Raw genomic sequence first — 25,789 nt, forward strand, 5'->3', positions numbered from 1 at the left:
AACTTATACTTCAAAAAGCAATGAAGTTACATGTTACTTCCAAGGTTTTCGAGGTTGCAGATTATGAATTTGATGTCAAATTTACAAAAACTTATCCTTAGACCCTAATGAAATTAGGGCGACTCATGTCTTATTTTGGGTTGTCCTTAATATATTACTTTTTATTGCAAGGAAAGCAATTTCTAGAAAAACTTTAGAATAAAGTTTACAAGACCAAAAAGAAATTTATTTTTAGATACATGGTTAAGCGCGATTTAAAATTATAGGTCTAATAGGCAATAGACCAAAAGCAAAAATAAATGCGTTTTTTAACTTTGACAGATAACTTACATATCTGAAGGGGTAGTCTCCATACTTATGGAAAAACCCAATACACTTCTACTTGGTTAATTATATTCACCAGTACTCTCTTGAAGAACGTCGACTTTAAACTGGCCTAGACAAGTGAGGTGAGTATAAAGAGATTTTTTTCTAATGACCGAAATGCAAAAATTTGTTCTTCAATTTTTGGGGTTTTTCTGCAAAAATTAGCTATTAGTGTGGGATGTTAGTCTAAATTTCTTGTTTAATTAACTTGTTGGCGGCTAAGTTGTATGAGGTAACAGAATTACCCAAGGCCATAACCTTTTTCAACGATTTTTTTTACTGCGAAAAATTTCTTGTGGAAGGTTGTTCGATGGCCACCATTAGGTTCACTAATCACTTGAAAAGATAAGAAATAAGAATTTTATAGATGTGTGAATAGTGGAAATGAACGAAGTTTTTTAAAAATATATATAGCATAACTATATTCATATAATCCATTTTTTCAATAACATAATTATATTGTACAAATGAGAAAAAATATATAGATTACGAAACTAATCTTTAGTGATAAATCTCCAGAGAAAAATTTAAAAAAATCTGGTGACGGGTGGGGTGGCACAGGTATAAGCAGAACTGTTTGAAAAAGGAAGGAGAAAGTTTAAGAGTTTCTTTCTTGCAGTTGGCTAGACTGATACAGAAAGGTCGTCGACAGTCAAGTTTTGGGAAGGGGTACCACTGTCGAATACCCTTCGACAGCCGCCGTCAACGTGTTAATAAAATCCTGTTTGAATTTTCTGGACGGTAGGTACTTCTAATGTTATTCAGTTTTTTATTAATTTGAAACATAATTAATGTTGAAGGTACGTGCTTCGCGAAAGTCGACAGTTGTCCTCCATATATAACGGTTATCTTTTAACCTGTTACCTGTCAAACCGACAAACGCATTACGACTTTTAGATAGAAATAAATTTCAAGAGTTAATTATCTTTTTAATTGTTGTCTGTATAAGCGAATCGTTACCGATAATGTGAATTTCGTATTGATATTGATATAAATTCGCTTAGACTGGAAAAATAGTTTGATATTAAACAAACTCACTAATATTTATTTGTAAATAAATGTAACTCATTTTATATCCGGAAGCGGTTATTCTGTCCTCATAAATTCACTAACTAAATTCGTGATATTGAAATTTATAAACTTGAAAAAATTAAGTAATGCGTTGAACTTGCCAAAAATATAAAAAAAATATAACGTGCGGAGATTTCAAGGCTAGAAATACATCGAAAATAATTTCAAGATTTTTTAAAATTATACATTAATACGAAAAACATATCATTTGAATGTAACAGTGAAAGTAAAGATCAGCGACATTTTACGTCAACAGTAGTTGCTTACTATAAAAAGTATATTTACTTTCTATTGCAGTAAAATTCATTCATATTTCCATCATAATACAAAAAATTGAAAATATTTGACCATTCTATGACTTCGTATACACTTTTAATTTTTTATTAAACAAATATTTACACTTTATTCTCATTTGGAATAATATAATGGTGAAATGGAATAAATTCGTTAATAAAGAAATGAGAACGTCTGGGGAAAACGCTTGGACACGTTGATTAGTAATTTTGAATGCACAGTTTCTTCAAAACAATTAATTTTATACGGGGTGTGTCATGTGACAGTGGTCAATATCAACTGTCTATTATTCATTTTTCGCATTCTCCAGAAAATTCTAGACATAATGTCCTATACCTATCTTCAACTGTTTCGGAAATATTACGATTTATCGCAAAAATTGACTTTGAAAAAAATACTTATTTATTCTATAAAAAAAAAGAAATAAATTTTAGCTTGAGCCAAAAAACCATGTTATGGTCAGCTGACTTTATTTTTCCTTAAAAATATTAGGTAAACTATAATCTGACAAATTTTCAAATAGGTGCAAATGACTAAAACAACTTTTTTTCTCGATGCGTGTGACGCTGCCACTGCCTGCCCCGACAGCGGAGTCGTATCTGACAGTCACGACTATTTATAATATAAATCCCTAATGCATTTCACGAATTTTGATTGGGAGATACTTGATCATGAAAATCTGTCACTGGCTCCTGGACTATATTTATCATCTCATGGTAGGCCAAGAGGAAAGGCCCATACTTGTTTGACTATTTAAAACATAAAATACCTAAAATATGGACGAGTCTTTATCTTAAATACAACACCAAAATATAAAATCTTGGACAGATTCATAAATAAATTTGTGGGAAACACGTAAAATGTCGCTTTTGGTGAGTTGCAAGAAAACAAAAAGAAAAAAAACTTTAACAAAAAAGAGTAAGTAATAAATAAACTTACAACAAAATTAAAAAGCTAAGAAGAGCCATGCCTGTGGTGCTGCAAATTAAAAAAATAATTAGAGAGCAATAGGGTAGTTAAATTAATATTAACGTATCATGCAATAACCACTAACCAAAATAATATATATATATATATATATATATATATATATATATATATATTTAAATATCCGTAATATAAATTGAAATCAACTGCAAGACACTAATATGGAATCTAATACTGTGTAGGATTTCGTAAATATTGGAATTAAAATGGTGATTTAAACTACACTCGTGAGAATAAAGCGACATCCTTGCCATCGTATAAGTCAATGGCAAAAAAATTGAAATCTAAATTATATTTTCATTGGTAAGATCTTAAAGCTAATGGTATAAGCTTTAAAATGATATAAAATATTGTAATTGTTAGGTTATGATCGGTGACCACCCTTTTGATGCGCGTTTAAAATAGTGCTAATTAGGGCTAACTTACTTTTATCAAAGACGCCGTTCCGGAAGAAAAAGTTGCATATCCAAGAGAGATATGAGGAGTGGTTGGAAAGTCAGAATAAGACAAAAGGCAGCTAACCTTAAGCCAAAAAGGCTTATGACCCCAAAGTAACCCCAGCCCACCAAGCAGTCTATCTACGATTTGCCAAAGAACATGTTAATTGGAATGATAAACAATGGGGTCTGTTCTTTTCTCAGATGAAAGTAGAGTGTGACAGCATAGTAGCGATAGGGGAGGACGACTTTATGGATTTGCTAACGCGTAGCCCGGACTTGAACCCTATTAAGTTGTATGTTAGATCTATGAATCCTATACTAGCCACGAAATCGGACCTCAAAACGGCGCTCACTGAAGAATAAGACAACATCGAATAAAGAAACTATTCGATACATAAAAAAACGATTGGAAGCTGTTATTGGTTTCATTGGTTAAGATTCTTTTTCGTTTGATATTTTTTTTACCAAGAAATAACAACATAGACCACTCATAAAGCTAAGACTAATGGCTTTGACATGCTAAAATCAAAAAAAGAATGGAAGCTACAGATTTTTTTCTAGATTTTTGACAGCGAGTGTGCGACTTGAGTCGATTTTTTTACTCACGAGTGCATTTTAGAAAAGAGGGAGTTTCCCAGCCAGAAATAAATCTATATATGGCTTTGGAATAAAGAAGAAGAATATTACGTTATTTTTAATTTTATATAAAATATCACAAATATAAATCACAATAAACATGCACATAAGGATAGTTTGTAAATGAATATTGATCTCAATTATTTTTCTAAAGTACGTAACGCACTTAATTACTTACTTCTACATTATTTTTCAAGTTGATGCGAAACCTTTGGCGAAAATATTAATTTTCTATATTCCTTACATTCTGATGCGATAGTTAATGGAAATGAAGAGAAATAAGTATTTCAATTAAAAGTTTTCAGGCATAAAATAATGCTTAGCACCTGAAAACTCTTCAATTAATATATGATTCCATATCAGTTCACTTTCTGTTGTCAATATGAATTCATTAATAGAATAAAAAAATCAATGGACAGAATATTCACAACCACCTACACATACAGGGCGTTTCAAAAAGAATTTTCCGATAATGTAGGTTTATATTTTCAAAATTAATGATCATATGAATATAAAGTTACTTTTATATTAAAGAGTGACTAATGAAGTTTTTTACATACCATTTACAGGTGTTCAATGTGGCCCCTTTTTGGCCCATGCTGTACAATGTGATGTGGTTGCTTGGTTCCCCATATTCTTACATTGTGGTATTTTTGTGTCGCTATGCGTGATACAAAATAACCATTATCTTTTCCACACCATCAATGGTACGAAATTGAAACCATTAGAAACCATTTTAGCAGTACTTTATTTTACCTCATCTGATTCACAGGTAAATAGCTACGATGTTTCTAAATCGGACGATTCTTTTTGAAACACCTCGTATAATTAATGAATAATTAACAAGGATTATGTAAAGTAGGAAAGCAAAGCTTCAGCTAAAAAATGTACACTGACACATCGAACATGCTTGAACGTAAATCATACCTTGACATTGATAGCCTTGCTTGCCCAAACCCCTGAAAATAAAACCACCATTATCTAAGTTAGTGCCACCCTGGGTGCTAACTAAAATCTAGGCACTCATACGCTATATAAATTTAACGGTAGCCTTTGTAAATTGAGCTTAGCATAGTAGAATATTACAATTCAATGCCAATTATTTGTTTATCTATGTGATTATTACAATAAATATCTTTTTTCTTTCATACCCAAATATACTTGATGTAGAAAAAAATTAGGACATACTTTTTTACTTCAGTTCTTCTAGAAAACAGCAAAAAATTTACCCAGAATGGTAATTAGGTCTCTAAAATGTTGTATTACTAGAGTGCTCTATAACAATAGCCACTACCGATCAAAAGCTTTTGCCCACTCCATAACTCATTCTTTAAATTTCAAAATAATAAACAAATTTTTTATATTGTTAAGCGGAGGTCGAAACAGTGGCTTACTAACATTAACATACTAAAATTAATAATGCCCGATATTTGTTTACTTTATACCAGCGCATGCTTATAATTTGAGTGCAACAAATTAAAATTTGTAAGTACCGGCTGATTTGTTTATTATTCTTCAACTGTAAATCTTCGGTGTTTATGATCGGAGTTTAGTCCCAGTTAGCCCTGTGAGACGCAAGAACATGCTATAATTTATACTTTTTGGACCAAGACATATTTTTCGAAGTTCGTATACGAATTGATTTCGTTCTGACAAATTCAGACTTGTAAGAAACTATCGGTGGAAACTCGTGCATTAATCGCAAGTTTTCATAGATTAAGCAAAAGTAACGGTACCATTCTAGCCGAATTAGAAATATCTCGGTACTCCTTGGTCCATAACGTAAAAAAGTACGCATCCACCTGAAGCTTTGGCGACATAAAACGTTCAGAGCGACCTCAAAAAACCACATTCGCTGAGGATAAACGTATTGCATTGATCAGTAAACGAGATCGACAACACACGAGCCCAGAGATAGCAGCTCAGGTCAATGAATCTAGGGATATGCTTTTGAGTACTTTTATAGTGAAAAGGAGATTAAGTTAAACTGGCCTTTTTTCTTCTCATTTGAAACGTCAAAATAAAATTAAGAGGTTTCAGTGGGCTAAAGAACATAAAAAATTGACACATGAAAAACGGCAAATAGTTTTATGTGTGAGTGATGAGGTCAAAGTTTGAGGTTTTTAAGTTTAAAAGAAGAGTATTTGTGCATAGGTCAAAGGGAGAACGGATGTGTAATTGTGTAATCCCGACTGTAAAACACGGCGGAGGCTCGGTGATAGTTTGGGGATGTTTTGGACGACGAAAGGGCGACTGAAGACCTCGTAAATATTGAAGGCATTTTGAAAAAAAAACTATAAATAATATTAGAGGAAAATGTAGTACGTTCTGGCAAGCGCCTGATCGGCAGAAAATTTATCTTCTAGCACGACGATCCCAAACATTTCTAGAAACTATGCAAAGAATATACCAAAGAATTGCAAATAAAGAATGTACTAAATGTAATGATTTGACCGTCACAGTCGCCTGACATCAACCCGATTAAGTGATTGTGGGACAAATTCCACAGGGAAGTCAGAAAGTAGTGTCCTACTTCCACTTCTCATCTTTGGAATATCCTGAAAAATGAAACCAAATAGACGACGATAATTTGTCGGAATTGTTACAGGGAATGCAAAAATTGTGCACCGAAATAATAAAAGCCTAAAGGTGTTATATCGATGAATCAAAAATTTAGATATTTAACAATTCTAGACTGTCGATTTATTATTACTATATTCTTAAGTTCGTTTTTATAATACATTTAAATGAAGCTTTAAATTTAAAGTTGGCATTAAATTAAGACGCGCGTTTTATGATTGATGTTTATTTATGATGTTCTTATAATTTGAACATTAAGGTGAAGTCAGCAATGTTTCACTTTAGCATATCAAAGTCTTCTTTATCCAGTTAAATAACTCAATACACCACTTTGGAAAAACTAGTTATTAAGCAAAAAATAATTAATTAAACTTGGTTTCAATAATCCGACTAGCGTATTCGACGAAGTCAAACTATTAAAAGCCCAGTATCCGTGCACAGATCCCAATGGTTTCCATGAGAATTGGTGAGATAATTAGCGGCAAACGTCACATGCAAACATATGCCATGTTTGAAGTCTAATCTGACCTAGATGTCTTTTTAATAACGACTTGGATTTTTTTGAACGATTTCGTGTTACCAAGCGCACATTTGCTAAATTATTGAATAAAATTCAGGATGAATCGAATAGCCAATTTCCCGTTAACAATGGGTGCAATTGATTGCTACTTAATTCTTATACTAACACTAGCGGCGAAAACGCAGAAATTTTTAGGAGCCGAAAAGGCTTTTTTTGCAATAAACGAACAAACTGTATCCGATGCTCCACTTCGGATTTGTAACATTGTAGCTCGTTGGCCAGGTTCCGTTCACGACTAGACAATATTCAATAAGAGTGCTTTAAGAAACGACACTTTTAGTGGGTGACAGTGGATATCGCATTCAAAGATATCTTATGACAAAAATTGAAAACGCTGAAAATTTATACAATAATGAACAAGGAACGTCGTATACATAAAAATTATGCATCAATCATGAAAAACCTTTAATACTTCGTTAAAAAATAATAAAAATAATTATTGTATAGAATAATTAAAATGAAAACTAGAAATGAAAAATTAAATTGGCAAATACAAAACACAATAGCACGCCACCAAAGATGCAGCCAAAAGAAATATTAGCGACAAAATAACACTCATTCCCACGTTCCATATTGTTTCTTTTTCTAACGACACATATTGAAAAAGACCAGATTGTCAACCTTCTATTGTCTTAAAGGAACCTTTACTTGAGAGACCGTTATAAGTCTATTATGAGACCAATTCACTTTAATAAATAAGATGATGAGCCCTTTAATCTAAATGAACCTTTAGTTAAAATGTCAGTTAGAGTGAAATTATGAAACCGGCCGTTATCTATATCTATATCTATAAATATCAAAATCGAATTGTTTTTATTTGTTGTGTATCATGTATACTATAGGGTGGGCAAAAACTTTACCGATAGTACCGATAATGTACTTTTAACCAAAATAAAAATAAAAACAAAATAGAAATTTGTTTTAATAAAAAACATGAATTTTTACAAAGGTCTTACATCTCAAATATAGCAGTAATCAATTAAATTATTTCTATAGTCTATAACATGGTCCTCAAGATAACTTTAATTCATGTCATCCTATGTCACAAAAAACATCAGTGATGATAATTTTGACTGATAGATCTATCCATCTATCAGATCCTAAATTTAGATGCTTTGATATTCAAAAAGCAAAGGCTGCATTGAAAATAATTATCCGGAAAAAAAGATAAACGTCATATTCAAGAGCCCTTCAAGGAGCCGTTGGGCCTTGACGTTGGTGAGAGGGCTCATCGGCTGCCCTCCTCGGGCCCACCTTTGTGGACACTAGAAAGGAGGCTGGTGCCAAGGACGATTCAGTTTCATGGGCCCAAATCAGGTGTATAGAACGAAGTGTGCGCAAAACATGGCGAAATTCTACAGTACCCTAGCCTTACTGTGGCATGCGGGGCTCTGCGGACCGATATTCCCTTGCTAGTCATGGGAACACGATGGAATCTAACAAAAAGGAAAGGTGTCACAGTGACGGCAGAAGACCTTCCGTTTTACGTCTTCCCCGAGCGATCATACCGGCAGAAGATATCAATCCGACCAGGACACACACAGGGTCCTGGAAAGGCAAAATCCTGGCCTGCTCCCAATAAAGAGTATGAGAGCGCAAAGAAGAGGCTAAAAGCCTCAGATTAGAGCTGTCACCAAGACATTCCCGACAGTGCGTCTCTGCAAGGCTCTAGCCAGGAATCACTACACAAAGTGAGCTCAATATCCTTTCCGGAAAGCGGCTACACAAAGAGGAAGACCCTGGAAATCTTGCTTCAAACGCACCGGGCTTCCACTCGAATAACGATCGACTGGCCAATATTCGAGTTCCGATTCACACGGACTACTTCGCGGCCAAAAAGGTAATAAACTGTAGTAGGGTAAGCTGTCAAATCCCTTTCCTTCTACAAATCACCGGGCTGGGAGATTAGAGCTGGGAATCGACAACAAGTCGGCTATTAAAGAGGGCGAAGGCTCACTATATTATAGCATCTCCAAAGCCTCAATCTCAATAGCTGGGCGGTAAGAAGTTGGCAAATCCAAGGCCGTCTCCACCAAGGACCCCGGAGAAACCATTGGGGAGTCTACTGTCAACCAATTAGCTTCTGCCAAAGAAGAGAAGCCGGATACAGCCGTCATGGATGCTGCCTCCAGCAAGGTGGACTAGCAAGTGTACACCTCTCCCCCTCAAGGAAACTCAGGCGCCGCCTCAATAAGTCCTACTTTTATATTGCATGCCCATAAAATTCTTACAGGTCAATCTTCAGCACGGCTTCAACCGCCGTTCTGTATAAGAGACTCAACGAACTTGACACAAAAGTAGCTCTAATCCAAGAACGCAGGACCTTTAGAGGCACGGTCACAGGCCTGGGTCAAGCTGAGGGCACGCTACTTCACTGCGTTCCCTGTGACAATCCGCGCGCCTGCACTCTCTAACCAGGAATGTATCGTGCTTGGTGGAACTACTCTACGGAGGAACACCGGAAAACAACAAGCAGGCTCTTGCACAAGGCCGAGCGTTCGATTTACCACGCTGACATGGAGGCGTTACACAACGCTCAAAGACAGTACAAAAAAATTCTCAGAGATTCCAAGAGACAAAGCTGGTGGAAGTTCTGCGAGGGTGTCACCAAGACATTCCCGACAGTGCGTCTCTGCAAGGCTCTAGCCAGGAATCACTACACAAAGTGAGCTCAATATCCTTTCCGGAAAGCGGTTACACAAAGAGGAAGACCCTGAAAATCTTGCTTCAAACACACCGGGCTTCCACTCGAATAACGATCGACTGGCCAATATTCGAGTTCCGATTCACACGGACTACGTCGCGGCCAAAAAGGTAATAAACTGTAGTAGGGTAAGCTGTCAAATCCCTTTCCTTCTACAAATCACCGGGCTGGGAGGGTATATATCCATGTCTCGTGGGCAGTGTGACTCTTACGTTCTCTAAAGCTGTAAAATACCTGTAACTCTGGATACAAAGCTGCTGTGACACAAACACGTGGACAATAAAATAAAAAAGGCCACCTGCGATCTCTGGGCATGCAGAAGGGCCTTTGGCTGTACATGGGGTCTTCCACCTAAGACCCTCCACTGGATTTATATCTCAATGGTCAAAACTTTTCTCACATATGGGGCCCTACACGGAAAAAGAAAGAAAAACGAGACTGGACAAAGTCCAACTTCTTGTGTGCCTCAGTATAACAGGGCTCTTGAGGCCTTCCACCCCTGGATCTTGCGATAAAATTGTTGTACATCCACAAAGAAATGCGGGTTGGATCGGTTTGGCCACGCAAAAATCTGGCGCAGGCCACAGGTGAATCATTTCGATGGGCAGCGATCAAATGACGCCTCCGACCGTTGATAATAGAAGTTTGGAGGCACACATCATTGATCGTGAGGAGTGGAATGGAGATTCCAAGCCCGCTACATTGAATAGTGGAGTCATCTGGTACACAGACGGTTTTAGGAGGAATAATATATATATATATATATATATATATATATATATATATATATATCTACAAGTATTATACATTTTTGAAATCAGCTCAAAGAGGAGTATCCAAATTTTACATAAAAAATATGACAAGTGATTTAAAAAAATAAAGGGGATGCTGCTAGGGGTGAGGGGGTGGCTTTTCCAGTAAATAAGCCATAATGCTTGCTCCTTCCAACATAAATTGACGTGTTTTTGGATTTTTTCTAAATACCAGTATTACAAAAGTTATTAAAGTTGGATACTTTTATCTGAAAAGTACTGTATATATAAGCGCGTGGGGAACACGCTACCGTCTTCCAAGCCAAGGTATTCGCTGTGATGGAATGCGGACGTGCAATACACAATCGACGCCACAGAAACACAGTAATTTCCATCTGCACAGACAGCAGAGGTACCATAAAAGCTATAACGGCTGAAAAGGTAGGCCAGTGCTGGAGTATACGGGTCCTTCAAAATCTGGCGAGTGATGGCTGCAAGATCCAGTTTGTTTATGTGCCCGGTTACTCGGGCAACAAATGCAACGACGAAGCCAGACTCACTCACCAGACTGAGATCGGCGAACCCACAAATGGGCCCAGAATCAATTCTTGGTGTTGCCAAAAGTGCTGTTATCATGTCTCTCAACAGCCTTCTCGCAAGGCATTATCGGCAGAGATGGATGGAGACGCCTGGTATTAGACAAGCGAAGGCCCATATAGATGGACCCCGTTCGTTTCTCACCAAACGACTTCTGTATCAAAATAGGCGCGTGACCGGACTTCTAGCCAGACACTGTCATCTAAGACGTTACCTTCACACCATGGGCATCACGGATGATCTGGGTTGCCGCTGGTACATGGAGGAGGATGAAACTGCCAACCACGTTATCTGTGAGTGCCCTGTACTCACACGGGCGCGGTTTAAACACCTGGTCAAACCCCACAACCTGCCTAACGACATCAAAGGGTTCAAGTCAAAGCGTCTGACCGGCTTCCCAAAGGACATCGGACTTTGGTAACGTCAAATGAGACACGACGGGCCTATCTGAAGGCCTATGTGCTCAACGGCCGCCCACACCTATGAACTAAGAACATATTCAAGAAAAGGGTTAATAGATACTGTATGGGGCAGACATTTCAGTATTTAGAAAATGGACAAAAGGTCAAAAATACGATAAAAAAAATAAAACTGCATTAATGAACCATAAAACATCAAAAAAACACAGAAACAAAAATGGTTCACATTCATAAGAACAAAAAATCTATAAATGATAAACAAGACCTGAATATTTTAAGTAAAATTTATAGATCTATTTTGTAAATTCTAATAAAACTACAAATAATTCAATTGATTACTGCTACTACATATTTGAGATGTAAGAACTAAGGAAAAATTCATGTTTCTTATTAAAACAAATTTCTATTTTGATTTTATTCTTATTTTGATATTCATAATGTATATATAGATCTCTGTAAAATTAGTTTTTTTTTAAATTTTTGAAAGACGCAAGAAGAAACCTAAAATCAAGACAATTTGGAAACATAAACATATATGAGAGGTCTAAGAAATTGTATATTATTTGGTATGTAAAAAATACTTTCCAATAAAACTACAGATGTGGAAAAATCTATTTAAGTCAGAATCAGACTAATAATAATTTTATTATTTCAAAAAGTATGTAGTCAATCCAATTGCAAACATCTTGAGAAATGGCGCCGAATTAACATTAACTTTTCGGCCAAAAACTATAACGAATATGCAGTGGTGGAGAATGTGCAAATATTTAAAAAGAAATGTTTTGAAAGGTATTATGCCCCTAATTTAGAATATTTTTTATATTCAACATTAAATAAAGAGTGAGTCAATGCTGCAATTGGAATAATTTTGTTTAACTTGAAAATACAGTATACCCTCTTTTATACATATTCATTACAGATTTTTGTAGATTTCATTTTACAAAGTAGTTTAATTTGGCTACGTTCACACGTAGCATTTGTTTTTTTTTTCAATTAACTTTTTCACTTTCTAGATTTGATTGATAATGTAGGACATAAATTAATATAACAATTGCCACTTTTTGCAGGATTGCAGGCTGTATTCCAGTAATTTTGGTTTATTTGCAAACGAAATAATCTAATGGTGACAAGTCGTATTAACGAGGTGTCCAGTTAACAGGTACATTTTGTGAAATGAATAGTTGGTCAAATGTTAGCTGTAGTAAATTGTTTGGCACATCGTTTAAAATTTTTCTCTATACTTAAGAAACCACAACTCTGCAACGTTAATACCTTCAAATAAGAAACAAAGAAGTTAGTAACCATGACTCCATACCGCTCACCACTCAAAGTAACCTTTTGAACAGCACCATTTCAGAGACATAAGAGCTAATTATTGCACCGGCCAATGAAGCACACCAATCAGTTATTTTTTCTGATAGTAATGTTATTTTCATATTATCTCCAAATTTGACAGTTCTTTTTGTTCATACATTGAAACAAAAATGAAACAATGACATTCTTTCCTTTCGTCCATTGTGATAATGTAAAGCTACTTAAGTTAAATTTTATAGGTACGGAAACCCTGATTTTTGTGAAAACTTTCCCACAGAGTGATTGGATACAAGTTACAAGATGATAAATTGACATATTTAAATCACCATCAACATTACGCTGAACAGCGGCAATCGCTGGTTTTGTGGACAATGCACGAAGTCTTGGGAGATGCATATTGTCGACTAGAGTTAACGTAATATGAAAACGATCAACAAACAGTATCTCTACTATTAATCAACGAGTGTGCTCGGAATAAAACTGGCGTGATGTCCGATATATCTCTTGAACTGAACTATTCTTTTTAAAACCTATTAGAACAATTTGACAAGAGCAGTCAAAACAATGAGTCTCTTTGTGCGAATGGGCACTAAGATGGATTTGTTAGCCATTAAAGTAATTGCTACCTTTCTTGGGATCAGGAATGATAAAAAAACTAATAATGAATATTGTCACTCTATTTGGTCGACTCAATTGTAACATACCAATCGTCTTGTTTCGTTTTCGTCAAATATTTTCACAATTTCATTCCGATATTTTAAAAAAGAGAGCTTGTCGACTTACCACTCAGTTAGCTGAGTCTGATATTCAAACATGCTTTCCTTCATCGCCTCCTTAAGACAACAATAATTCAATAGTTTAAATAAATTTTGGTAACATTTATCTTTACTAACGCTGATAAGTTCTGTCCAAACTTTTCTTTTGATGTGTGTTGCCTACAAAATTACTTTTCAACACTTTTATCATATGATTTTTTTAAGAAGTTGTTCGATACCAAGTTTTTAACTCCTTTTTTGTTCTGCGGAAATTTTAATTTTCTATTTATTTGTGAAACAGAACGAAAAAAAGAACAGGGTTATGCCTGGTAATATATTCTCAATATAGTGTAATTTTTCGTAAACTTTACCCAGATCTATTCTATTTACTAGTTCCTTTGTTGTTTCCAATCCGTATTACCGTTTTTTATCCAATATTACCCGCAGGTCTTCAGCTGCCGGCTCACGGCCACAAAATACAACGCCGATTAGAGCTGCAGCCACACAACCTTATCTATATAAGTTCTCTCATATTAGCTAAAGTTATTTTTATTATATAACTACTTATAATAGTTGTTACTTTGAATTCACATTAATGCAAATTGTTTTCTCTTTTTTAAATAAATAAACTTTTTATATAGTTTTCAGCAACTACTTGGAGGATTGGGTTCATGGATATTTTTTTTTGTAAATTTATCAGCCGAAGTGTGCGCTTGCTTCATGACAATGCTCCAGTCCACAATGCTTCGCTTTCCAAGGCTCTGTACCGGGTGTCCCAATAAGAATGGCTCTCGGCCATATCTCGGAAGCCGTTTATAGTACAGCTTCGGGAAAACAAAATTTATAACAAAAGTGATCTCGAGAAAAACCTGGAAATTATTTACAGAGTTGTAGGTCCACCTCCAAAGAGCGTAATAGAATACCAAAAATTATAAAATGAATAATTTACAAATTTTGCCTAATTAAGATGCATTTAAACTATGATTATCGTATTCTTCAAGAAATTCAGCGTATATTTGATTTGACAAGTTTTAGTCTATCTCTTCAAATAAGACGTGGGGGGAAGCGGGAACTTTATTATGAAAAAACGCCTGAAGTCCAGTTCTACTTAACCTATCTATGCAAACTTAGTCTTTTTAAAGAGAGTTATAATTTCGAAACAACCTAATGAGTAACGTATACGCTAGAGGGCACTATTTATTTATTTTTTTAAATCTAGCTATCCTTTAAATTGTTGATGGAAAAATACAGTTTTAATTAAGGAATATAAAAGTACACCAAATTAGCAACAGAATAGCGAATATCGCATGTCGATATCTTTTTCGTATTACTAGATATCCTAAGAAATGTGTAAATTTTAAGCATTTTCCTTTAAACATAAATTACTCCGGGTTGACTGAAGGGATTTTAACATATTTTGATTCCTCAGAATTGTCTTTCCTTATTGTATTAATAATAGAATATAATAACAATATAATAATAAATATAATAAAAAGTTAAAATGGAAATATATAAAAACAAGTAGTGGGCCATGAAAAAAACAAAATAAAAATGTATGTCTTGCGTCAAATTAATAAACCTGTAATTTGTTCATTTACGTGTCATTGCGATTTGTGTGCATTAAATTCGATATAAAATTTACTTGAAAGTTATATCTAAGATGATTTTTACAAACTAAGAAGCATTTGATATGATAGGCATTTACTTTGAATGTATGAGAATTGCAACTGTTGCGGCTAGGGTATATGCCATACAATATACCCAAAGACGTCATCCCGGTAGCAGAGTTTTTCATTGATTCACACATCATTTAAGAACGACTGGAAATGTAAATCTTCCTATATTTAGAAGACGCGGCAGAGGTCGTTCAGAGGAAAACACAATAAATGTTTTGGTATATGTGCAATTTAACTCGCATTTAAGTATTAGAGCAATAAGTAGAGACTTGGGAATAAGCAGAACCACCGTTCAACGTATTTTGACAGGACACAGGTAAATTATGATGTAAAAATATAGCCGCATAATATTATTTGAAGGCACTGTTATATGTTAACATAATAATTTATTTATCATACCGGAAAGATATTTAACAGGACATTATATTTCTTTTAGATTTCATCCATATCATATAGTACTGCATCAACAATTGGTTGATCGTGATTACGACAGAAAGTTGGATTATTGCAACCGGTTACTACATATGGTATATGACGACCCTCAATTACTGTCACGTATTTTGTGGTCAGACGAAGCTACATTTAGTAGTGATGGTATGGTTAACCGGCATCATATGCACTATTGGTCACAGAATAATCCACGCTGGATGGAAGAAGTTCAGTATAAGGGGCGATGGTCGGTGAATGTATGGTGTGGTATTATAGATGGTCAGATAATTGGACCTTTTATTTTTGACAACTCAATTAACGGGGATGAATTACCACTTCTTCTAGAAGATATATCACTAGCAACTCGTAGGTCTATGTTGTTTCAGCACGATGGGTGTCCGGCGCATTTCTCCAGACAAGTTAGAGAATTTTTAGATAATGCTTACCCTGATAGGTGGATAGGACGTGGAGGCCTATTTTTTGGCGAACTAGGTCACCAGACTTAACCGTCTTAGATTTCTAGCTCTTGGGCCGGATTAAAGACCTTGTTTGTGCAATTAGACCCACTACTAGAGATAACATGATCGAGAGAATACGAAACTTCATTCATAGTATTTCGAGAGCAGAAATTGAGACTGATGTTCAATCTACTCTTCAAAGAATAAACGTTTGTATCGAAAATGTTGGGCGACAATTTGAACATTTAGCTCGTCACTAGCGAGGTACCTTAAGTTATATTTCCATTTTAACTTCCATAACATATATTGACATAATAATTGGAACTATTATTAATAGAACAAAGAAAGACAATTTTGAGGAGTCAAAAAATGTTAAAATCCGTTCAGTCAACCCGGAGTAATTTATGTTTAAAGAAAAATGATTAAATTTTACATATTTCTTAGGATATCTCGTAATACGAAAAAGATATCGACATGCGTTTTTCGCTATTCTAATTTTCGCTAATTTGGTGTACTTTTATATTCCTTAATTAAAACTGTATTTTTCTATCAACATTTTTAAAGGATAGCTAGATTTAAAAAAATGAATAAATAGCGCCCTCTAGCGTATACGAATACTCATTAGTTTGTTTCGAAATTATAACTCTTACATTGGTAGAAAGGGACTCTCTTCAAAAAGACTAAGTTTGCATAGATAGGTTAAATAGAATTGAACTTACAGGCGTTTTTTTAAAATCAAATATACGCTGAATTTCTTGAAGAATACGATAATCATAGTTTAAATGCATCTTAATTAGGCAAAATTTGTAAATTATTCATTTCATAATTTTTGGTATTTAATTACGCCCTCTAGCGGTGGACCTACAACTCTAAATAATTTCCAGGTTTTTCTCGAGGTCACTTTTGTCATATTTTTTTCCCGAAGCTGTACTATAAACGGCTTCCGAGATATGGCCGAGAGCCATTCTTATTGGGACATCCGGTACATGAATGTGGCTTCACAGAGATTGAACACCCACTATATAGCCCTGATCTGACTCCGTCAAAATATTTTTTGTTCGCAAGGCTAAAAGCCGAGGGGTAAAAGATTTAACAGCGACAATTAAATTAAGCAGGTGGTGTACGAAATTTTTGACTTGACTTTGAAGATGTATCATATTTTTATAGTTTCATACTGGGGTTGCTACTCTGCTGTTTCAATGTATTTTTATATTTTTTCAAATTAACGTCCCCCAATACCAACTTATCAGGAAAGCATTGAATAAGTGAGAGTTCTAATTCGTTATTCCACAAGGTACTCATTTTGTATGTAAAATCTTGGTGCCAAAAACATAACCATTCGTGGCAATTGCTACTGACTAAGCAACCCGCAAATATGAAAGCTTCGCGTCTGCGAGTTCTTTATCGCGGAACAAAAACCGACAATTTTTGGGGAACGAGCCGGGAAAATTTTCGAATCAGAGTTTGAGTTGTTTACGGATACATAAAACATTCATCTTGGTTGAAAAATAGAATTAAATCGCGAATATTTTCTATGGCTTTCGTCGTAGATTAAAGAAACAGCAGTATGCCGATCAACTTGACTTTTGGTGATGAAGCACCAACTCGAGCAACTGAGTTTCGCTTGTTTTCAGAATTCAATCATGATGGCAATTCGATATAAGATTAATTTCGCGAACGTAGTCCAAAATCGGGCGTTGTTGCAGAAAACAACAATGTTGTAAACTGATATTGTAAGATTGTCATGAGACATACCTAGAAATTGAGGCGTACTTGGTCATTAGTTCCACTCGCATACATTCAATATTGTACGAATATTTGGCTGTCAAAAAGTTTTTTTCGCGTAGGATACTGCATAATTTGACAATCGCTCAAAAAAAATGGATCTAGACATATGAACCCGAAACTGAACAATAATCGACTGTATGAGTCGAGCCAAATCCAACAAAAGTTTTTCGCTTACAAAGCACTTACAAGCAAATAGTCATCTGTTTTTTCGGAATAACTGGACATGTCGCCAACGTTCCATTAGAACAACGTAGAACGGAATAATTCTGAATGGTACACGAGCATTTGTTTGCCAGAAGTGTTCGAAAAAATCAGGGAAACCAATCGCAGAAGACGAATCATTCTCCACCACGGCAACGCGAGCTCTCACACATCAGTTCTAACAAAAACGTTTTTGAACAGTCAAAATATCGAATTGATGGGTCATCTGCCGTACAGTCCTTGTTTGGCACCCAATGATTTTTTCTTATATCCGCAGATCAAAAGTAAATTGCGTATTAAACGTTCTTCTACACATGAAGAAGCGATTTATGCGTTCAAATCACATGTTTTGGACGTAGCTCAATCGGAATGAAATAATGCTTCGACGATGTAACCATAAATTTATCAATCAATATTAAACATCATTCACTAAAACTTATCCTTATCTAACCTATAAAAATTCAACGTCATTCAAAATAAAACTAATCAAAAATTAATGAGAATTCCTATAGTAACCAGAATAAATATTTCAATTAATCAATATTTCAATATAAGTCAATTTAAATATTGAATTTTGAATTCCAAGAGTTTAAAAATTTTTACAAGCTATAATAGTAACAAAATCACCGGAAATCTTAATTAATTATTGTAAGTAAAATTTTATTATTGTTATACATTTATACTTATTTCTTATATTGCATTTGACCATAATTTCAGTCCCAGAATATGAATACATAAGTATTCGGAAGATCGGAAAATATATTGAAGGAGTTTCCTTGTCACGTTCCCAATAAAAAACTACTGATATATATCTAAATGTTCTTGATTTTAGGTCTCTTCTGTTTCAAAATTAATTTTTTTGATAGTTTTTAAAAGAAAGATAAATTTTGACGTTTCGACTTTTCTTTAAGTCTTTATCAAAATATGACACTGACAATTTGCTTATTTATATTGATCAATAGATCACCTTCATCAGGAATATCAAAATAAGGATAAAATCAACTTAGAACTTTGTTCCAATAAGAAAAATTAAGTTTTCTTTGGTTTCCACATCTCAAATATATTAAATTTATTAGAAAAACACCAAAAAATAAAAGAAGTAATATTATATATAATGTGCCTTGTACTAATTGTGACGCTCTCTACATAGGGCAAACATCTCAGTATTTATAAAATAGACTGAGGTCATCAATACGATAAAAAAAATAGAGCTACATTAACGAACCATGAAATATCAAAAAAACATAAATTCAATTAAGAAAATTCAAAAAAAGATATGCTTAATACTCTCGGTGATCAATGTCCTTTGCATGCGACCGTGAAAAATTGGACTGCAAGCTTCAAAAAAGGTACATTTTCCATTAAAGATGTTGACCGATCGGGAAGGCCAGTTTCAGTGTCAGTCCCCGAAAATATCGATGCAGTTCATGACATGATTTTATGAGACCGTCTAATTGGGCTAAAACGGATATCTGAAGCACTGAATATTTCATACGAACGCGTTCATCATATAGTTCACATCAATTTGGACATGAGAAAAATTGCTGCAAAATGGATCTCCCAAATGTTTGAATGTTGACCAAAAGCGTGCAAGGGTAGAAGTATCGCGTTCGATCTGTGCTCGATTTGAAAACGATGTAGGCTTCTTAAACCGAACTGTTACTATGGATGAGACTTGTGTACATTTCTACGATCCAGAAACAAAGCAACAATCGATGGAATTGCGATACTCTGATTCTCCAATACCTAAGAAGTTTCGTGTCCAAAAATTAGTTGGTAAAGTTCTGGCTTCAGTATTTTTGAGATTGCCATGGAGTAATCATAATTGATTTTTTGGATAAGGGTAGAACAATAACTGGGGATTACTATTCAATATTACTGACCATTCTACGGAAAAAAATTAAAGAGAAAAGACGCGGAAAGCTATCCAAAGGTGTTTTGTTTTTGCAGGACAACGCCCTTGCACACAAATCTTATGTTGCCATGCAAAAAATTTGTCATTTGAATACCCCCCTAATTCACCAGATTTGGCTCCGTCCGACTATCATTTCTTTCAAGTTTAAGAGGTTGTAAATTTTCTTCCGACGAGGAGGTCATAAAAGTCGTGGAGGTCTGGTTTACACAGCAAGAAGAAATATTGGTTCTATAGTAGGCTAAGAATTTTTCAATATATCCTCGTATTAATGCATATAAATGTTATCCATTTCAGGTCTCTTCTGTATTAAAACTAGTTTTTTTGGAATATAGAATTTGACATTTATTAAACGGTTTAATCTACTAGTTATATATTTAGACACCAAAAAAATGTATACATCGTTAGGTACAGTTGCATCTCGTTTTCAATATATAATATTTACAAAATAACGAATTCAAGTAACAAAAACCGGTACACAAAAATATATTAATCATTACAATGTTGAGGGCGGAAATACACAAAAATAAACGATGACGAAATTTTGGCAATTTCCCAATAAAAATTTAATGGACGTTAGTATTTTCATTTTTTCTATTCAATTTTTCAATCATACCCACATTGTTGTTCTTTGGTATATGTTATAAATAATGGGTACGACACTGCAGGAGTAACATATGATATATTCCTTATTCTATAAGAAAATATCAAAATTCATATTACAAAATTATTTTTGAGCTTATACCCAAGGTTCGCAAAAAATCTATTAGTTTTATTTATTGCATATGGAAAAATTTGTTCATGATTTCACAAATAAATGGCACTAGTAAAAGTTATCTCTCTACATAGATTGCAATAGATGGCGCTATTACTATACTATTAACAATTAAAATACAAATTTCGGTGATAACATTTTTAATTTTAAATAATTACCTCTAATATAAGTAATTATATTTGATCCTTGGAGCTGACTATTAAAAAAATTCACTAAGCCGAATTATATCACTTTCCCTCTTAACCCTTATATCTTTATAATTGAATTTATATTTTATTTTATATTTCGTGGTTCGTTAATGCAGTTTTATTTTTTTTTATCGTATTGCTAGTCTATTTTATAAATACTGAGATTTTGCCCTATGTAGACAACGTCACAATCAGTACAAGGTGCTTGATATATAATATTTGGATAATGTATTATGTCCTTTATGACTTACACTATCATATTTATTGAAATAATTCCATAGTTCTTGGGATTCCTTTGTAAATATGGCAAGAAGAAATGTTTCCTGTTTTGATGTTTCGTTTCTGTTTTGTTTTTTAATTAATTGTAGTATCTCTTTATCCTTTTTTCCAGATAATTTTCTTTCAATTTGCTTTCAAAATTGTTGAAAAAATTATTTTTAATTATTGTAAATTATGTATATATATATATATATATATATATATATATATATATATATATATATATATATATATATATATATATATATATATATATATATATATTATAAAAAATATTTGATAGTTATTTTTTTATGGAAGCTTCAAAATAGAGATGAAAATCAAAATAATTTTTACTTCATTAATGTTCTCTTTTCATTTTAATATATATATATATATATATATATATATATATATATATATATATATATATATATATATATATATATATATATATATATATATATATATAACTTTTAATTTACTGGAACCGTGTTTTTAAAAACTAACTTTATTTCTAACATAAATTCTACCAACAACTTCAATTACAAGACTGATATTTTTTATTACAAACGTGAATTAAATAATCTTTTGGTAAACACAAGCTAAGCAATTCTACAATAAAATAAGTTCTTAATCAGCACAATATACTGTCCACCTAAGGGCAATGGCGTAGGTGACATATATATATATATATATATATATATATATATTTATATATATATATATATATATATATATATATATATATATTTATATATATATATATATATATATATATATATATATATATATATATATATATAAGCGGTTTCTTATTGGGAAATCTTAATTAATTACTTCCCAGACGATGAATACATAAGTATTCGAAAGATCAGAAAATATATTAAAGTTAGTCCACTTTGGTGTTTCCTTGCCACGTTCCCTATAAAAAAACCGTTATATAATATAGCTGGCAAAGACTTCTTTACAATTCATATATATATTTCTTATATATATACATATTATATATTATTATTAAAATAAAAAGAGAACATTAATGAAGTAAAATTTATCTTTTGTATTAACATTTCTGTTTTGAAGCTACAATAAAAAAAATAACTTCAAATATTTTTTATAATAAATTTATATATATATATATATATATATATATATATATATATGTAACTCATAATAATTAAAATTAGTTTTTTCAATAATTTTGAAAGAAAATCTTATTATCCAGAAAAAATGATAAACATTTTCAAGAATAGGATAAACGGATACTACAATCCATTTTCTCTATCCGTATATTATACATTTATATTATATTATATATTTATATTATAATCAAATTTAATATTATGTTTGCTCTAAGCTCCATAGGTGAAAACCTTCCATTCAAACAAATATTTTTCATAGACAGGTGATTTTCAACTGTATTATTATAGGGATCAGGAAGCCCTGGTCAAAATTTGTTACCAAAATACCCTAAAAATTGCGTTAGAGCTGTTTCAAATCTTTTTTTCAAATCACAATTAGACAGTATGTATTGATAAGACTTAATTACAGCTTTAATACCAATATTTGAGTTGTTTAGGCACTGAGAAACACTTTATTAATGAAAAAATTACAGGGATGCCCAAAACTTGATTATTCTCATGAATCATCCCCAGATTGTTATTGAAAAAAAAAATAGATCCCACAGAATCCACCTGTACACAGATTATTCCAAAATAATTATTTCCTTCTTGCGACCTTTTGACCTTCTTGATTGTTCAATCAATATAATAGTAAAATTATTATTAATGGAGATGTGATTCAATTGTTACGGTATTTTAGTAACAAATTTTGACAAAGGCCTTCTTTTGGCCCTGGATTTTCTGCTTCCAATTAATTACTGTGACCGCTATTGGCAACTCCATGTAAATATCCACTAATTCAATTACATTACAACAATGGTGAATTTTGTCTTAATTGAGATTAAAAATATTCATGAACATACATTAGATGTTACAAGCATATTTTAAACATAAACTCGATAAAATAGTTATGCACTGAAAACCATTTTCATGAATTAGAAAGATTACAGTTGAATGTTTGCAAATAATATGGTGGTTAAAATTGGTGTTAATGAAAGATGGACTGGTGAAAAATTTCTTGTCATAGTTGATAATGGTAAAACAAATTATTTTTTTATATTTTTTATAGGTATATTTACAATCATTGTAATGTATAACAGCATTAGAATCATTACATTTTTTATTGCCTTTCCATCTATAATTTTTTCTGGCACTAAGGAAGTGAATTTATGAAGAGTAAAAATTATGGAACTTACAATTCCTATAAAATAGAAACACTTATCAATAGACAGCACATCAAAATATTTTGGATATAACATTTAAAAGTACAAGTAACAAAGCAATGAAACTTAATATTTATCAATTTGTACCTAACCAGTTGCCTAATCAAGATATTTCTAGTTAATCTTCCGGGAAAGTATTTTTAATCACCTTTTTTCATTCCTTATTATCAATTTAATATCAATATAACAAAAACAATTTTTCTTTATTCCTGAATAATTTTGGCAAAATATCTTTCCTCGCAAATATCAGCATGACAGAAATAATAGGAAAAAAACATAACAAATAAGTGTTAATGTCTCAGGTTTCATAAACACAGATAGTCAATAGAATACTAAGGTTTATGATCTCTTGATCAAAGGTTATCTGCACCAACAAATCAAACTTAGCTATAATCCAACAAAGTCACTCCAAAATACTTTGCATTATCACTGATAAGCCATGGTATGTGACAAATTAAACACTAAGCACTGTTCCATATATTCAAGAAATATGAAACACCACAAGAGAAGTGAAAACCATGTCAATGCATCACATCTAGAACCCCAAAACATGAGAAGTCTCAATAGGAATCGTCCAGCTAATATAAGAAATGGACGAAAAGGGCTGAAAAAGACCTTACTCTACTAAAAAGAGCACTGCTCTCAAGTCAACAAATTAACTCATATCAACTATATTTATTGGATTTATAATATATAAATAAAAAAATCATGTTACATATATTATAAGTCATACTATAAATTTCTATAAATCCAAATTCACTAATCTTATTTTGAGAAGCCAAATAGATATCAACTGTAGAGCTGGCAATGGTATCATCAGCAAGACTATCAATTAAATCTTTTATAGAAAGTCTAAAATATAGATGTACTAGTATCGTCCTTTAATAAAAACTTGTAGTTATTGGTTTATTCTCACTTTATTGTCAAATTCAATTTTCTGTTTATCATCTCTTAGATATTTGTTTGAGAATAGATTTTTTTCTGAAGCTAATACCACGATCAATGATTGGTTTCACATAATCTCATTTGCATTTGCAATGGATAACTTGTGAAATGGTAATAACTTCATCTTGCCATATCAGCACATAGTATATCCTTCAAGCCAGAAATATGTGCCACAGGTGTATAAGATTAAGTTGTAAGACTCACTTACCCTTGCTAGTTTTTTAAAAAAATAAGGATATTTATTAGAAAATGCTATTTATATATGAAGTCAGCTTCACAAGAATTGATGTTATCATTTCACATAATTTACAAGTAGTATATATAATTGACACTGGGAATATTAATATACTTAGACAATTTAGAATATTAAGACACAAATCACGAGAATCTCTATTTTATCGGGTTTTATGTTTAAAAACACAATAACCTTCATATATTTCAAACAAACATAACTAAATACTGTTAATTTGACAGTTACAATTTCTACTTATTCTACTTGACCTTTTCTTTAGATTATTTATTTAATTAGTAGGTACTTATAAATGACCCCCAAAATAACCAATGTAGTAAATATCTTTGCCACTTTGGATATATTGGGTGGACTTTATCTTAAGCCTGAAGAATACAGTTAAACATACCTTCACAAACCATTGTGAAGCTACAGTAACACACACAAGTTCCCATTAATCGTAGACTTTCTTCAAACGGTAATGTTTAAGAAAAGATCTAGTAAAGTTACTGTATATTGCAATAAATAGTACTGTAGAATTAGTTCCCACAAATAAATATGTATCAAAAAGATCAGTAATCAAAATATATATACTCACCAGATAAAATCACGACAATGAGAGCAAAATGTGGGTTGTCGCAAGAAAGTAGCCATAAATTTATGACCATTAACTTGATGGACTCTTCTTCGCATAGCACCACGCCTCCTATTGAAGCCCTGGCGCTCTTTGAATTCTCTTGGTTTTCCTCCATAATCTGTGAAAAATAGGAACTTTAAATGTAGTAAAAGATAATTGAAACTATTGACTACCTTTTGATATCCTTAAGTCAATTTTAATATGTAAGCGGCCTTTGGGCTCTAGATCCACCTAAAACAAAACAGAATCTATAGTTGGAGTGAACAGATAAGCGCATTCCTAGAGATACGATTAAAATAATGTTTATTTTTTCCTTTTACTTTTTTTTTAACTTCAACCCAAAACTGAGGGTATTTTACAAAAAAAATTGTCACAAAAATTTAATTTAGTAGCTTTATGTGCAGCAGATTTAGTACCAAATAAAATTACTTCACAGTTGAGTGACATTCTAACA

General features: G+C 32.8%; 1 protein-coding gene across 1 annotated transcript in view; it reads right to left on the minus strand.

Moving 5' to 3' along the window:
* Positions 1-25,789, minus strand: part of LOC130443596 (protein kinase C) — a 67,366-nt gene that overhangs the window by 38,589 nt on the left and 2,988 nt on the right. Inside the window, exons 2-4 of the mRNA XM_056778348.1 lie at positions 25,509-25,566; positions 25,297-25,453; positions 4,722-4,753 (exon numbers count right to left, since the gene is read on the minus strand). Of these exons, the coding sequence (XP_056634326.1) occupies positions 4,722-4,753; positions 25,297-25,453; positions 25,509-25,566 (247 nt within the window). The remainder of the gene's footprint in view (positions 1-4,721; positions 4,754-25,296; positions 25,454-25,508; positions 25,567-25,789) is intronic.

Source organism: Diorhabda sublineata, chromosome 4 (assembly GCF_026230105.1).
Source record: "Diorhabda sublineata isolate icDioSubl1.1 chromosome 4, icDioSubl1.1, whole genome shotgun sequence".
In the NCBI taxonomy this organism is placed as follows: Eukaryota; Metazoa; Arthropoda; class Insecta; order Coleoptera; family Chrysomelidae; genus Diorhabda; species Diorhabda sublineata.